The 16,975-nt window shown below is 39.1% G+C and overlaps 1 protein-coding gene across 4 annotated transcripts; it reads left to right on the top strand.

The window, feature by feature from the left end:
- Positions 1-1,681: 1,681 nt before the first annotated feature.
- On the top strand, positions 1,682-15,856 carry LOC115175890 (H-2 class I histocompatibility antigen, Q10 alpha chain). 4 transcript variants are annotated; one of them, XM_029735507.1, is made up of 14 exons: positions 1,682-1,870; positions 3,240-3,512; positions 3,622-3,915; positions 4,019-4,303; positions 4,994-5,113; positions 5,341-5,394; positions 5,735-5,779; positions 8,078-8,122; positions 9,046-9,096; positions 11,575-11,613; positions 13,160-13,210; positions 14,230-14,265; positions 14,458-14,535; positions 15,027-15,856. In XM_029735507.1, the coding sequence occupies exons 1-13, from the start codon at positions 1,807-1,809 to the stop codon at positions 14,532-14,534; spliced, it is 1,434 nt and encodes a 477-aa protein (XP_029591367.1). In that variant the 5' UTR covers positions 1,682-1,806; the 3' UTR covers position 14,535; positions 15,027-15,856. The 4 variants fall into 4 exon arrangements, with proteins under 4 accessions (XP_029591367.1, XP_029591366.1, XP_029591368.1 ...); XM_029735506.1 differs by having other exon boundaries at positions 1,683-1,870; positions 14,227-14,265; XM_029735508.1 differs by having other exon boundaries at positions 1,684-1,870; positions 9,052-9,096; positions 14,227-14,265.
- The last annotated feature ends 1,119 nt before the right edge of the window (positions 15,857-16,975 follow it).

Genomic DNA, 16,975 nt, shown 5'->3' with positions numbered 1-16,975 from the left:
GGCAATCTTTGATGCATTGACAGTCTATTTTTCAATTTTGTGATTTATTTCACAACTACTATATATTTCCAACAACCTATAGATGAGATTATCCTCGTTCCTTCTCTGTGCCTCTCAGCCGATGCTCACTCTTTTCTCCCTGGCTCTTCTGGTTCCCATCCCGGGGGCACACGGGCACCCCCACTTCTCCCTAGCCATCCTGCCCACGTTGGATAACCCTGAGTGGGAGGCGGCCTTACTCCAGCTCCAGGACTCCCTGGATGTCCCCGAGGGCTGTAGCTGCGGCGGGCTTCTGCCCCAGGGGTCCACTTCTGGAGTTTGGGCCAGAGGACCCACGCCCGGGCCTGCTCAGGGAGCTGGTGGCTGAGAACAGCTGGAGACAAGAGGGCATGAGGAGGGGCCAGAGGGGGGATCTGGAGAGGAGGCCCCTGGGTCCCTTCCCCGGCCACCCCATGGACACTCTGCACGCCAGCTTCAGGCTTTCAGCAGAGAGAAGGGAGGCTTTGGGTTCCGTTTGGAAGGAAGTAAAAAAGGAGGAGGGACTAAGACTTGTGGAGGGTGGGGAACTAGGAAATGGGTGAGGCAGAGGGATGAGTTGTCAGAGCAATCAATTTTGAGATTATGATTAGATATGTATCATGAAAGAGACTTCCAAACAGTTAAACAAAATGTAAAATCCAGTCTAACATAATTGTTACATAATACAATTATTGAGGGTATGTGAATGAATCTGATGTATTTCATGTCTATGATTGAATTTATCAATGCAAGCCTACAGTGAAAACAGTATTGTCAAGGTGTTTATATTTTCTCCAGGTCTGCACAATTAATGAATAGGAATAGAACATGCAGCACTACAGAGGGTAGTGCGTAGGGCTCAGTACATCACTGGGGCCAAGCTTCCTACCATCCAGGACCTATATACTAGGCGGTGTCAGAGGAAAGTCCAAAAGATTGTCAGACTCCAGTCACCCAAGTCATAGACTGTTTTCTCTGCTACCACACGGCAAGCGGTACCAGAGCACCAAGTCTAGGACCAAAAGGCTCCTTAACAGCTTCTACCTATTTACATTGACCCCCGTTGGTTTTGAACACTGCTGCTACTCGCTGTTTATTATCTATGCAGTCACTTCACCCGTATCTACATGTACAAATTACCTCGACTAACCTGTACCCTGAGCGCACATTGACTCGGTACCGGTACCCCCTGTATATTACCTCCTTATTGTTATTTTATTGTGTTACTTTTATTTTTTACTTTAGTTTATTTGGAAAATATTTTTCTTAACTCTTTCTTGAACTGCACTGTGGGTTATGAGCTTGTAAGTAAGCATTTCACGGTATGGTATACACTTGTTATATTCGGCGCATATGACAAAGTTTGATTTGACACCAATAAGGGAAACAAATTAGGAGCAGAGCTCCCCTATGGGGCTCCGCTCCACTCATAGTTACCGGAGTGTAACTCCAGTTCTATCGCTTCACAGCCACTGAAACGTTCATTCGTCTATTCTACCTGATAACAGGTCACGTTTTTCAGTCCTCAAAAATCATTGGATGAATAAAAGCACTTTAGGCAACGAATTATGCCGCGTTCACACGCTAGTTGGTAACTGAAATGTCCAATTTGCTAACGTTGAACACGGCACGTTTATCACTACAACCAGTTAGCAAGTCAGAAATGTCCCATTTCCGAATAGTACTTGAACGCGGCAGTAATTAGTTGTAGCAGACCGGACTTTGTGGAAGGTGGAGGTATTCCGTTGCTGTACCTTTCAAAGAAACTGTAAAAACGTAGTTCACAAGATGTATACGTTTATGTTATTTGTTTTTTATTTATCGACGGAATGTATTGTTCAGAGCCAAAGCGGTAAGTTGTATACCACTCGAATGTCAAAAGTGAAAGTAAAAGTTGACTGCTGGATAAAAATAAAACGCATAATAAAAATCGTTTACCAATTGATATGAGCGGTCTGTTGTAGCATAGTCTACAATATATTTGATTTATTGCGTTTTATAGGCTATGTAGTCAACCTTATGTGCGTTATTCCACTTTATTGATTACCGTTACTCGCTAATGCGCACTTACAGGCCCCCATGATCAACCTTTTGTAAAACACATATGCTGCCTGATCATATTGCTAGCTGGTATGTTTGACATTTTACATTGTAGCTAAATTACTTCTGCTGTTTAACAAAAATATGAAACGCTCACACAAGAAACAGGAAATGCATTGTTTTCTTAATAGTTGTACGACTCATGGCTAATCAACAAGTTCCGAAAATAGTTTAACTTAATCAATAGTGTTAATTTATTAATGATTAGGTTAATACATTTGTTTTTGATAAATTGCAGAATGTGTTCCACTTCACTACTTCAATAGGCAATGAATGTAATAGCAGAGGGCAGTCTGCTATTTGCATCATGATGTCCAAATGGTAGTTTAGGTTACATTGATGTTTTCCTTATAGGCCTATTAAAAATCTAATGAAATTCTATTTGTCACATGCGCCGAATACAACAGTTGTAGACCTAACTTGTAAGTAAGTATTTCACGGTAAGGTCTATCCTTGTTGTATGTGACAAATTACATTTTATTTTATTTTTAATAGGCATGTAAGGTCTACTTCAATGTAACCTAAACTACCATTTAGACATCATGATGCAAGGCCATAGTATGACTTCTCTGCTATGATATTTCATAGAAGTTTCTTTTTTTGACTAGTTGGCTCCTTACAGAGACAATAGACCTAAGTATTTGATAGTGATTTCCTAGTGGCAATATGTAACTTTCTGGGCGACATGACCAAATTCGCATAGACATGTGAGTTATAGATTTATCATTCTAATTGAAAGCACTTCTAAGAAGCAGTAGATATGTTCAATGTACTCTATTTCTATGCTTCCGTTGTTAAGTTTTGTTTTTGCGTATTACTTTTGTTTTTTGTTTTTGCGTCTTTTACTTTTGTTTTTGTATACCAGTCAAACAGCTGAAAATACAATCATTTTTGTTGTGGAAAATATATTTTTAACAGCGGTTTAGATGGTACAATGATTCTCTACACACTATACTAGCTTATTTTGGCACAAACTGCAATTAGGTTAACTATTAGAGGTTTAGCAACCAGGAAATGGCAGAGCTATTTATGCATAGTGAAATTTGAATGTTTTACAGCATGGCTGATTAACATGGAGAGAAGGCAAATTGAGACAAATTATCTTTATTTTTCCCCAACAGAGATCTACTCTCTGAATTACATCTACACTGCCCTCTCAAAGCCAGTTGAATTGCCTGGTATCCATGAGTTCACTGCCATGGGTCTGATGAATAACAGACAGATTGACTACTATGACAGTGTGGATAAAAAGAAGATTCCCAAACAGGACTGGATGAGGGAGAAGCTGCCAGCAGACTACTGGGAAAAAGGCACTCAGTCACGCAAGAGCAAGGAACAGTGGTTCAAAGTCAACGTCAACATCCTGATGGAGCGCATGAGGCACAACAACACTGGTGAGAAACTACACTTGCATTTTGTCCTACGCTCAACATTTAGATTTTTCTTAAATTGTGTGTAAGTTAGTTGTCTACCTTCTTTTTCATTATTAGTTTTTTGTTTCAGGTGTCCGTATCCTTCAGTGGAAGCATGGATGTGAGGTTGACAAACAGCCAGACGGCACATTGAAATTCATAAAGGGCACTGACCAATACAGCTACGATGGTGACGACTTCCTGGCCTTTGATGATGTCACTATGCAGTGGGTGGCACCAGTTGATCAAGCTCTGCCGACTAAGAGGAAGTGGGACGGGGTGCAGATCCTCAACCAGTACACCAAGGGCTACCTGGAGAAGGAGTGTGTGGACTGGCTGTCCAAATTCATGGAATATGGGGAGAAACATTTCAGTAGCGCTGACTGTGAGTACTTATGAATATTAATCTCCTTAAATAGTGTAGCTTAACAATTAACCTGTGAGATCTGAAATGAAATATGAATGTTCTCTGTTTATTCCCTCTTTAGCCCCTCCAATTATCAATGTTTTTGCTAATAAGGCCAAAACTGCAGGAAATGTCCACCTGACCTGCATGGCAACAGGTTTCTATCCCAAAGATGTGATAATTCATTTTAAGAAGAATGGGGTCCAACTGACCGAAGATGATGGAGTACTGTCGACAGGAGCCCGACCCAATAATGATGACACCTACCAGATCAGGATTAGTGTGCAGATCCCAGAGGCAGACAAGCAAACCTATGAATGCTTTGTCAACCATATAACATTGAAGGAGCAAATTGTGGTAAAATGGGGTAAGGTTGTCCTAGTATTTAATATACTTTATATATTTTCAACAAACCAGTTATTTGCATGGTTATCAATTATGGTAAAATCAATTAGTAAAATGTTTGTCTGTTACAAGGTCACGAATGTAGATTTAAATGTGAATCAACAGTTGTTTCAAGCTCATTGTATAGGATTTTGTTGTTGGAGCTGTAATCCTTAGTTGCTACATCCATTTTTGGACTTAAATGAATGATATATACCCATTGCATCTTGAAGAATATAACTTATGAATGCCTCATGAGCTTAGTTCTACTGTCGTACTCCATCAGAACCCAAGATACAGGCTTGTTTTATTCCAGTGTTTTGTAAATAATGTAAATGTAAACAAACACTGTATGGCTTCAGAACATGGTTAAAACTGTCATTTGAATAACATAGATGGTCAGTCCTTGCATCCATAGCTCTGTCTATGAATTTGGGAGTGGTTACATTTCTCCAAGCCCATCGCACAGCTTTTTACCAAAATACAGGCGGTGTGACCACTTTGTTATTGTTTCTGCGGACAGACAAACCTCTACCTACCTCGAGCATCACGCTCCATTTTCACTACATCAACTACCCCCCATTCCATTACAATAAAATCCTTCAAACTATTATGTTGAAGGTGTGTTCTGTACCCAGTGAATGCTTAATATGTCCTCTTGTCTTCCATACAGATGGAACATGCCGTGATTTTAGCCAATCCACAGTTCCTATCATTGCTATCATCATCATTGGTGGTTCTGTTGCCATTGGCATAATTATCCTGCTGTTTCTTTGGAAGAAGGGCAAAATATGTAAGTTTCTTATATTGTGTATGAGAGAAACTGGAGCAATTATGGTAATTTCTGTACAGAGTCGGTTTGTCAGTGCCCTTTTTGGCATTAGTGCATGACTTTAGTAAATCTCAAGTCAGGAGGTCAAACAAAGTGAAGTATTGTATCATTATTTTTCCTACCCATGTGTTTCCACTGATTTTGTCCACTCTCATAATTGGTTTTAACACCTTGCTCCATTGTTTTAGGTGCTGGTAATACAGGAGCTCCACCACCTACTGGGATCCAGGCCTCTCTAATTGGTACTGTTGATACAATATCATGCGTTTTACCCATAGAAGTCTGACATGTATAGCAGTAGCACAGCAATACCAATGATCTGGTAGAGATGTGTGTAATGATGGGCCATCTCATGATTGTCATTTGCAATTTTTTAACAATGTCTTGTGAGGATTCAATTAGTGACAGCCCGTCTAATCCATGTTTTTACACATCAATCATGTTCCCATACTGATGAATAGCCCCATATTGTCTACATGTTGTTCTGGACAATACCGATCAGTATATAGCACAATATCAATGAATCAAACCTAACCATGTACTTGCAAAGTTATTGTGTTCACATGACTCTGTTACTTTCAGGCAATGGGAATGGAGCGACCAATTTGATCTTGACCACCACACCAAGTAAGACATTATTTCAAAACTTGTAGAGGACATATTATGTTTTACTGTTATAACAGTTGCTATAAGCAGAAAACGTTCAATTTCTTTATTTTCCAAGAAGATTCTAATTACAAATAAGAATGATTGACTTATAACATGAATTCCTGGCATTTAAGCAAATACGGCTTCAAGGTGTTTTCCAAAGGCGGTTAACCTCTGTAGGGGTGTGGGATGCTACCACCTGGCCAACATCTGGTGAAATTGCAGAGGGCCAAATTGAAATTAAATTACTATAAATATTTAACTTTCATAAAATCACAAGTGCAATACATCAAAATAAAGCTTATCTTGTTGTTAATCCAGCCGCCGTGTCAGATTTCAAGAAGACTTCACGGCGAAAGCAAACAATGCAATTATCTGAGTACAGCGCCCAGCAGACAAATCATTACAAACAGTAACCAGACAAGTAGAGGAGTAACAAAAGTCAGAAATAGCGATAAAATTAATCACTTACCTCTGATGATCTTCATATGGTTACACTCACAAGACTCCCAGTTACCCAATAAATGTTAGTTTTGTTCGATAAAGTCCCTCTTTGTATCCAAAAACCTCCATTTTGTTAGCGCGTTTTGTTCAGTAATCCACTGTCTCCAACAACATCTGGTGAAATTGCAGAGCGTGAAACTCAACAAAACAGAAATTCTCATAATAAACATACATAAAAGATACAAATGTTATACACCAGCTTAAAGATAAACTTCTTGTTAATCCAACCGCTGTGTCAGATTTCAAAAAGGCTTTACGGCGAAAGCAAACCATGCGATTATCTAAGAACAGCGCCCAGCAGACAAATCATTACAAACAGTAACCAGCCAAGTAGAGGAGTAACAAAAGTCAGAAATAGCGATAACATTTATCACTTACCTTTGATAATCTTCATATGGTTGCACTCCCAAGACTTCATGTTACATAATAAATGTTTGTTTTGTTCGATAAAGTCCCTCTTTATATTCAAAAACCTCCGTTTTGTTGGTGCATTTTGTTCAGTAATCCATTGGAACAAAGCGCGGTCACAGCAGGCAGACGAAAAATTAAAAAGTACCATAAAAGTTCGTAGAAACATGTCAAACGATGTTTATAATCAATCCTCAGATTGTTTTTGTCATAAATAATCGATCGTCTTTGAACCGGACAATAGCTTCGTCAATCGAAAAGGGAAAACAAGAAAGGCATGCTCCCGGTCATGCGCAGGACTCATGTCTGGAAATTTCCACTGTCCTCTCATTGAAAGTGGTGTTTCTCCCTCATTTTTCAGAGTAAAAGCCTGAAACAATGCCGAAAGACTGGCGACATGTAGTGGAAGCCATAGGGATCGTGAACTGGGTCATAAGTCTTTGTATGGTGGATAGGCTTTCAATGGAAAAACAGCCATTTCAAAATAACAGCACTTCCTGGATGGATTTTCCTCAGGTTTTCGCCTGCCATATCAGTTCTGTTATAATCACAGACGTTATGTTAACAGTTTTGGAAACTTTAGAGTGTTTTCTATCCAAATCTACCAATTATATGCATATCCTAGCTTCTGGGCCTGAGTAGCAGGCAGTTTACTTTGGGCACGCTTTTCATCCGGAGGTGAAAATAGTGCCTCCTACCCTAGTGAAGTTAAGGAACAATACAATAAGACCTGTCATGTTTGCTTTTATCACCTTTATCACAAATCATGTGTTACACTCTTAGAAAAATGTCCCCATGGGAGAACCCTTTTTGGTTCCAGGTAGACCCCTTTTGAATTCCGTGTAGAACCCTCATAGGAGAACCCTTTTTAGAACTCTGTGGAAAGGTTACTACATGGAACCCAATTGGGTTCAACCTGGAACCAAAAGGGTTCTACCTTGAACCAAGAAGGTTTCTTCAAAGGGTTCTCCTATGGGGACAAGAAGCTATACCGCCTGCTGGGATCCAGGCCCCTCTAAATGGTACTGTTGATACAATATCATGCGTTTTACCCTTAGAAGTCTGACATGTATATCAGTAGCACAGCAATACCATTGATCTGGTAGAGATGTGTGTAATGATGGGCCAACTCATGATGGTCATTTGCATTGATTTAATAACGTCTTGTGAGGATTAAATTAATGACAGCCCATCTAATCCATGTTTTTACACATCAATCATGTTCCCATACTGATGAATAATTTGGCCTCATATTGTCTACTTGTTGTTCTGGACAATACCGATCAGTATATAGCACAACATCAATGAATCAAACCTAACCATGTACTTGCAAAGTTATTGTGTTCATATGACTGTTACTTTCAGGCAATGGGAATGGAGCGACCTATTATAACATGATCCACACACCAAGTAAGACATTATTTCAAAACTTGTAGAGGACATATTATGTTTTACTGTTATAACAGTTGCTATAAGCAGAAAAGGTTCCATTTCTTTATTTTCTGAGAAGATTATAATTACAAATAAGAATGATTGACTTATAACATGAATTCCTGGCATTTAAGCAAATACAGCTTCAAGGTGTTTTCCAAAGGCAGGTTAAGGAACAATACAATAAGACTTGTCATGTTTGCTTTTATCACCTTTATCATAAATTATGTATTACATTCTTAGAAAAATGGGTTATTCGACTGTCCCCATAGGAGAACCCTTTATGGTTCCAGGTAGAACCCTGTTTAATTTGTGTAGAACCCTCATAGGAGAACCCTTTTTGGTTCCAGGTAGAACCCTTTTTAATTTGTGTAGAACCCTCATAGGAGAACCCTTTTTGGTTCCAGGTAGAACCCGTTTGAGTTCTGTGTAGAACTCTTTGTGAAAAGGTTTCTACATGGAACCCAATTGGGTTCTACCTGGAACCAAGAAGGTTTCTTCAAAGGGTTCTCTCTCCTATGGGGACAAGAAGCTATACCGCCTGCTGTGATCCAGGCCTCTCTAAATGGTACTGTTGATACAATATCATGCGTTTTACCCCTAGAAGTCTGACATGTATAGCAGTAGCACAGAAATACCAATGATCTGGTAGAGATGTGTGTAATGATGGGCCATCTCATGATTGTCATTTGCAATTTTTTAACAATGTCTTGTGAGGATTCAATTAGTGACAGCCCGTCTAATCCATGTTTTTACACATCAATCATGTTCCCATACTGATGAATAGCCCCATATTGTCTACATGTTGCTCTGGACAATACCGATCAGTATATAGCACAATATCAATGAATCAAACCTAACCATGTACTTGCAAAGTTATTGTGTTCACATGACTCTGTTACTTTCAGGCAATGGGAATGGAGCGACCAATTTGATCTTGACCACCCCACCAAGTAAGACATTATTTCAATACTTGTAGAGGACATATTATGTTTTACTGTTATAACAGTTGCTATAAGCAGAAAAGGTTCCATTTCTTTATTTTTTCCGAGAAGATTATGATTACAAATAAGAATGATTGACTTATAACATGAATTCCTGGCATTTAAGCAAATACGGCTTCATGGTGTTTTCCAGAGGCAGGTTAAGGAACAATACAATAAGGCCTGTCATGTTTGCTTTTATCACCTTTATCACAAATCATGTGGTACACTCTTAGAAAAATGGTTCTTCAACTGTCCCCATAGGAGAACCCTTTATGGTTCCAGGTAGAACCCTTTTGAGTTCCAAGTAGAATCCTTTTTGGTTCCAGATAGAACCCTTTTGAGTTTGTTAGGTTCTAAATTAACCGAGTAAAACTCACGGACGATTAGTAAAGCTCCAACCAAGCTCATCGAAACTACACCTAAACTATACCAAAACTAATTTCATACATAATAAGAGTTAGCCTACGGACAAGATTCAGTTGACAATATCTTGAGGAGAGAGAATATTAGGCCTATGAAATTGTACATGAAGAGATGGGCGCATCTTGTAATTGACAGATACAGGAAACGGAGCATCGCTTTATCAAATTGTCCTTCAGAGTCACATGCAGGTAAAACATTGATTTTTATAAAGTATCTGAAAGAGCATGTTCTGCAGTTTCTATGACACTTTCCTTTTTCAAATAACTCTCAAAATTCAAGAGGTGCAGCTCTTTTTCCAAATGTCACTTTTTACAAGAATATCTGTGCTGTCCATGCATTCAGCATATGACCACTTGTCTGGCATCATTCCTCTGGCTACTAAGCAAAAACTAGTAACATAATTAACATAAAATTAAAATATGCTATTCTGTCGTGAATGGGTGATAGAAACCCGATAGAAAGCGATAATGGTGCATTTGACTTCAGTTAAGTTCTGGTTAGCCACCGATGTCAAAACCAAGTCCTTGCTCAATGGCTTTCCATATCTGAGGAAAGATGAAACCAGGCTAGCGGGTGAGCGACTGTCTGAGACTGGTTTTGAGACTCATGGAGCCTTAACATGGGCAAAGGCAGAAATGTGACCATGTTCACATCAATTTCCCTGGCAGATAAGTTGATTGTAAAGAAGACTAGCCCGCTCGGAACAGTGAACAAGCAAAGTCGGGAGCTGCCCCCCTCTGCGCAAAACAACATACCAGCAGAGCTGTAGTCCACATCTGTGATGGAGAGTGGTAAAGCAACACGATGTAATAAGAGTGTTTGCATCCTCAGCACCATGCATCTCAGCACCATGCATCTCAGCACCATGCATCCCACTGGATCTGGCGTGTGAGCTTCGTGAGAACCATATAAACGGCAAGATAGAAGCTACAGCAGCCAAGCAGGCCGCCAAGGCAACAAATCCTGCTCTTTTCCCCAAGCACCACAGTTCCCACTCGGGAAGAATAAGACACAATGTCAAGTCGTCAGGTGCACACGAAACAAGGCCCATGAAAACTGCAGTGCAACCAATTTGTTTGTGGGGCTTGCTCACACAAAGCCCCGAAGCATAAAGAGAAGACACGATTGATTTGTGTGTAAAGGCACAGATATAAGGGCACAATACAGTGTCTGATACAATCAACAAATTACTGTTTTTATATCTTGTCATGAATATATTTCCACTAATATTTATTTATGCAATTAATAATTTACTATTGTTCATGCACTGGTGCTTTTGTTTAGAAATGCAGCAGATAATTCACCTGCACACCTGGCTGGTTATATTATTATCATATTTTTAGTTTCTACTTTGTCAAAAGAAGCTGTAACTGGTCTTTATTACTAATAAAATCTACAAATAAAGGTGATCAAATGGATTACACTGTTTTTATTGTAAGGGAAACAAAAATGGACGATAGGCCTACCTTTTTTTTCTATGACTTATACAACATATATCCTTGACTCTACCCAAACAAAACTATTGTTCTTTTTTTAATATATATTACCATGAATACTTCTTCATGCAATTAATCCTTTACAATAGTTAATGCACCATTTATCAAGCATGTTTGCGCACCTTGCAGGTTGAAATGCATCTTATGCATATGCTAAACGGGACTCCCGGCAACGTTCTCTATCGGGTACTTATATGATGAAAGGCCAGGCAGTTCTAGTGTTAAAAGCCCTTACACACTCAACAACCTAGTGGGGAACAACATGACACATGAACTCTAACCAATATATTATCTGTACTGAGTATGATTATTATAACACTGAAGTTAAATGTCAAAAGGGGGAAAACTATTCTATGTACTAGGGTACTTTTCCATTCAGGAAGTTCATTTAAATTAATGATCTGGAAACTGGCCATTGTTTGCTATGAGGATTTTTCAGTTCGTTTTGGAATATGCATGCCTATAGAGGACCAATGATCATCACTATATAGCTGTATCTAACTAAAGATTGATTCTCTTTTCCCAGTGACAACGGATGGCGCTAGCAGCACTTCCTCTGACTCTGGTAATGTTCATCAAATGTATTGCCAGTTATTTTATCTTATACAGTGCATTCGGAAATGATTCAGACCCCTTGACTTTTTCCACATATTGTTAAGTTACAGCCTTATTTTAAAATTGATTCAATCGTTTTTTCCCCCTCATCAATATACACACAATACCCCATAACGACAGAGCAAAAACAGGTTTTTAGACATTTTTGCAAATGTATAACCCCCACCCCCAGAAATATCACCATTACATCATTATTCAGACCCTTTACTTGTATTTGCGGAGTTTCTCCCATTCTTCTCTGAAGATATTCTCAAGCTCTGTCAGGTTGGATGGGGAGTGTTGCTGCACAGCTATTTTCAGGTCTCTCCAGAGATGTTAGATTGGGTTCAAGTCCGGGCTCTGGCTGGGCCACTCAAGGACATTCAGAGTTTTGTCCCGAAGCCACTCCTGTGCTGTCTTGGCTTGAGGTCCTGAACGCGATGGAGCGGGTTTTCATCAAAGATCTCTCTGTATTTTGCTCTGTTCATCTTTCCCTTGATTTTGACTAGTCTCCCAGTCCCTGCCGCTGAAAAACATCCCAACAGCATGATGCTGCCACCACCATGCTTCACCGTAGGGATGGTGCCAGGTTTGCTCCAGACATGACGCTTGGCATTCAGGCCAAACAGTTCAATCTTGTTATCATCAGACCAGAGAATCTTGTTTCTCATGGTCTGAGAGTCCTTTAGGTGCCTTTTGGCAAACTCCAACCTGGCTGTCATTTGCCTTTTACAGAGGAGTGGCTTCCATCTGGCCACTCTACCATAAAGGCCTAATTGATGGAGTGCTGCAGAGATGATTGTCATTCTGGAAGGTTCTCCCATCTCCACAGAGGAACTCTGTAGCTCTGTCAAAGTGACCATTGGGTTCTTGGTCACCTCCCTGACCAAAGCCCTTCTCCCCCGATTGCTCAGTTTGGCCGGGCGGCCAGCTCTAAGAAGAGTCTTGGTGGTTCCAAACTTCTATTTAAGAATGATGGAAGACACTGTGTTCTTGACGACCTTCGATGCTGCAGAAATGTTTTGGTACCCTTCCCCAGATCTGTGTTCTTACTTAATCCTGTCTCGGAGCTCTACGGACATTTCCTTCGACCTCATGGCTTGGTTTTTGCCCTGGCATGCGCTGTCAACTGTGGGACCATATATAGACTGGTTTGTGCCTTTCCAAGTCATGTCCAATCATTTAAATTTACCGCAGGGTGATCAATGGAAACAGGATTCACCTGAGCTCAATTTTTATTCTCTTAGCAAAGAGTCTGAATACTTATGTAAATAAGGTATTTCTGTTTTTTATTTTCAATACATTTGCACACAAAAAAACTATTTTCGCTTTGTCATTATGGGGTATTGTGTGTAGATTGAGGAAAACATTTATTTAATCAATTCTAGAATAAGGCTGTAACAAAATGTGGAACAAGTCAAGGGGTCTGAATACTCTCCGAATGCACTGTATTACTTACATGGACATTGAATGCAGCTGAAACTATGGAAGTGCTGATGTTAGTTCTGCTGTTCCAGGTCAAGGCAGCAATGAACATCCAGAGAGAGAGGCAATGCTGACAAATGGAGGTAATATAATCAATATTATTTTTTTATTAATATAATCATGTCCTCCCAGTCTCATTCTTCAAAGTTACATGTTTTTCTTGTGTTAATTGTTGTTGAGTGTATTATTATGCATCTAAGCACTTAACGGATTTGGTGCCAGCAGCCATACCGCCCTGCATCCAGCTATGCTACTGGTGCCTGCCCATTGACAGTACAAACCATATACAGTGTCTAGTGAAAGTTTACAAACCCCTTGCACAGATTTCACATTTTTCTGCCTTAAATTAATTCTAAAAAGGGATTAAACTGGATTTATTTCCTACACAACCTAGCGGAACTCCACATTTTCAATTTCAAATTTTTTGGGGGGGTCTTAATTAGTTAAACATTTAAAACGAAGATGTCTTGATTGCTTATGTCTTCACACCTCTGATTTAATACTTGTTGGAAGCACCTTTGGCAGCCATTACAGATGTGAATAAGATTCTACCACTTTGCACAACTCGGTAAGGGCAACATATATCCACAGTTATGTGAAAGTTGCTTTTGTCCCAGCTCGTGATACCTTCACATTTTTCCCCACACGGCCGGCACACAAATTAGAACGGTGCGATAAGTGTTCAAGTGACAAGATTCTCGGGGAGAATCGAATAGAAAGACATCAGACCATGGACCAAACACAAAGGTCTAAAGGTTTATTTCCTTACTCTCAGAAACAAGCCCTTTTAGTGTGATTGTAGTCTATTTTATGAGCTGTGTGTCTGATGCACTGTGATAATAAACATGCAGGGCAACAGATCTGTTAGTTTCAGTATGCCAGTATGCCAGAGAAGAGGTTTGTAAAATAAATAAGACAGTACAAAGAAACATCACATGCTTTGTAAGGCACACATACAGTATGTTGTATGCGGCACTATGAACAAAAATATGGAAGAATGGCATATCTTGTTTATGGTTGTTTTTGTTAGCTTTTGTTTTTCTTTTTTATGATTATGTAATGTTTAGAGTGAAATTATTGACTGTTTTCTCCTTTTTAGTAGGCGAAGATGGTGGAAGTAGCAACTCATCAGACTCTGGTAATCTAATATTCCCTTGACCCATAATAATAAATAACAAATATAAATACATTTAGCAGACAGACATTTTATATAAAGCGACATTCAGTCAGTCGTGTGCATACATAATATCAATCAAAGACTTTAGATTGTATTTGTTTACAAATGATTTTGAGACTGTAGAAAGACAGTTTCCCTCTGCCACTATTTCAGGTAAAGGCAGCCAGAAGGAAAGGTCTTCAGACGGAGCCAGTGAGGAGGAAGTTAAGACGCCGATGCTGCCTAATTGAAGTAAGTGGATGGATATCAACCCTTCTTTCACCTCTTCTCCAACTGACCCCAGTTTAATACAGAAATGATTTACTGAGGTAATTATGAAGATAGCATAAAATAAGAAGGAATTACATGCTGATTTAGTTAGCCTCCATAGAATTGGTTACTTTTATGTAAAAAATGTATTCCCTCTGTTTATCCTACAAAGTTGGCATGTTCGATAAATAGACCGTTTTGAACATAAGGAACATCGGTTTGTTTTAAAATGTCAACGGGCAACACTTATGTTTTGTCACTAAAAGAGAAAGTTAAAGATCCTAACTGATTGGTTCATGTGAGGCCAAGCCATCGGCAGTATTTGACACCATCTATTTGTAATTAGAGCTCACTTATGTGTTATTCATGTCATTTATTGTAATACATAAGAAAAAGTTTTACAACATTGCGCTGTAACATATGTGTTCAATCTAATAATGCACATCTTTTCCATGTTGTGTATTTATGTGCAGGTGGCTAGATGACTTGGTGGCCTAACTTCCTGACCGGACCGGTCAATTCATTTCATATTATGGCTATTGATAATGCTTGTTATTCAGTTACACTGCTCAATTCTTATAAGCTTGTGATGGAAATGATAGTTACTTATAGTTACAGTTAGTATGTGCTGAAAAGTGCTGCATTTAATAGTGTTTGATGTGTACATTTCTCTTCAATGAATTTATTCTATCGTACATTTCATGTTTTACTGTTACACTGGATGTTACTGTATGGAGAGAGGTTAACACACAATGAAAAGGCATCTTTACGGTATTTGTATCAGTCTTCATGGATTGTAACTAGACCTGTACTAGATCAGGGTTATATAGGCCTAGAAGTATACTGTATGTTGGTATGTTTTCATACCTCTGGTCTCTGTCCAATCGGTGACAAACTTTTCTTTTAAATAACATTTCAAAAGAGTTATAGAAAAATATTTAATATTTTGAGTAACAAAAAAGCTCTACAACACATTTACTGTGTTTCATGACTGTTTTTACCATATTGTATATCTTGTTTTAAGTTCCTGCAAATATATATATAAAAATATGTTTAATATTGTAGAGTATTGTTAATACTTTGGGTATTTGCAATATAATATTTTAAGATTGTTTATTTCAACCTAGGGCCATTTCAAAACATTTTTGGGTTGCTAAGCTAAGACAAAGCTACACGCTTGAATTAATATGTAGTGGAATTTCTGTTAATATCACATTGTAAACATTGTTTTATCGAGGACACAAATAATCCCAACATGTCGTCTTGAACCGCAGGATTTAAATAGTTTCTCTTATCCCAGAAACCTGGTCAGCGTTTTTTTTTAAAGGGGCTCTTGTTTTATTTCAATAATTTTGCATGGCATTGCTCTGTTACTATGTACTGATCAGTATGTTACATCACTTATTACATGCCCACGGATGCACGCAGAAACACACACACACACACAATGGTTATAACCTGTACATGCTTTTGAAATCTCCTGTATGATTTTTTTTTTATGACCGAAAAATAATGATAAAATACCTTGTTTTTTGAACATTCTATCATTCAAAATAGGGTCTACCATATATGTACAGTGGATTTGGAAAATATTCAGACCCCTTCACTTTTTCCACATTTTGTTACTTTACAGCCTTATTTTAAAATTGATTAAATAGTTTTTTCCCCCTCATCAATCTATACACAATACCCCATAATGATGAAGCAAAAATGTATTACAAATAAAAAACTGAAATATCACATTTACATAAGTATTCAGACCCTTTAATCAGTACTTTGTTGAAGCACCTTTGGCAGTGATTACATCCTCGAGTCTTGGGTATGATGCTACAAACTTGGCACACCTGTATTTGGGGAGTTTCTTCCATTCTTCTCTGCAGATCCTCTCAAGCTCTGTCGCTGCACAGCTATTTTCAGGTCTCTCCAGAGATGCTCGATCGGGTTCAAGTTGGGGTCTGGCTGGGCCACTCAAATACATTCAGAGACTTGTCCCGAAGCCTTTTAGCCTTTAGGTGCCTTTTGGCAAACTCCCAAGTGGGCTGTCATGTGCCTTTTACTGAGAAGTAGCTTCTGTCTGACCACTCTACCATAACGGCCTGATTGGTGGATTGCTGCAGAAATGGTTGTCCTTCTGGAAGTTTCTACCATCTCCATAGAGGAACTCTGGTGCCCTTCTCCCCTGATTGCTCAGTTTGGCCCGGGCGGCCAGCTCTAGGAAGAGTTTTGGTGGTTCCAAACTTCTTCCATTTAAGAACGATGGAGGCCACTGTGTTATTGAGGACCTTCAATGCTGCAGAAATGTTTTGGTACTGTTCCCCAGATCTGTATCACAATCTGGCCGTGATTGGGAGTCCAATAGGCGGCGCACAATTGGCCCAGCATCGTCCGGGTTTGGCCGTGGTAGGCCGTCATTGTAAATAAG

Source organism: Salmo trutta, chromosome 36 (assembly GCF_901001165.1).
Source record: "Salmo trutta chromosome 36, fSalTru1.1, whole genome shotgun sequence".
Taxonomy (NCBI): Eukaryota; Metazoa; Chordata; class Actinopteri; order Salmoniformes; family Salmonidae; genus Salmo; species Salmo trutta.
Note: the sequence above shows the minus strand (reverse complement) of the source record. Positions and strands in the feature narration are given on the sequence as shown.

Excerpts from the sequence above, each read along its gene's own strand:
- LOC115175890 (XM_029735506.1), top strand. The coding sequence starts at position 1,807 with ATGTATACGTTTATGTTATTTGTTTTTTATTTATCGACGGAATGTATT. Across the intron at positions 1,871-3,239 it reads TATTGTTCAGAGCCAAAGCG|AGATCTACTCTCTGAATTAC; the intron begins GTAAGTTGTATA and ends TTTCCCCAACAG. Across the intron at positions 5,395-5,734 it reads GATCCAGGCCTCTCTAATTG|GCAATGGGAATGGAGCGACC; the intron begins GTACTGTTGATA and ends TGTTACTTTCAG.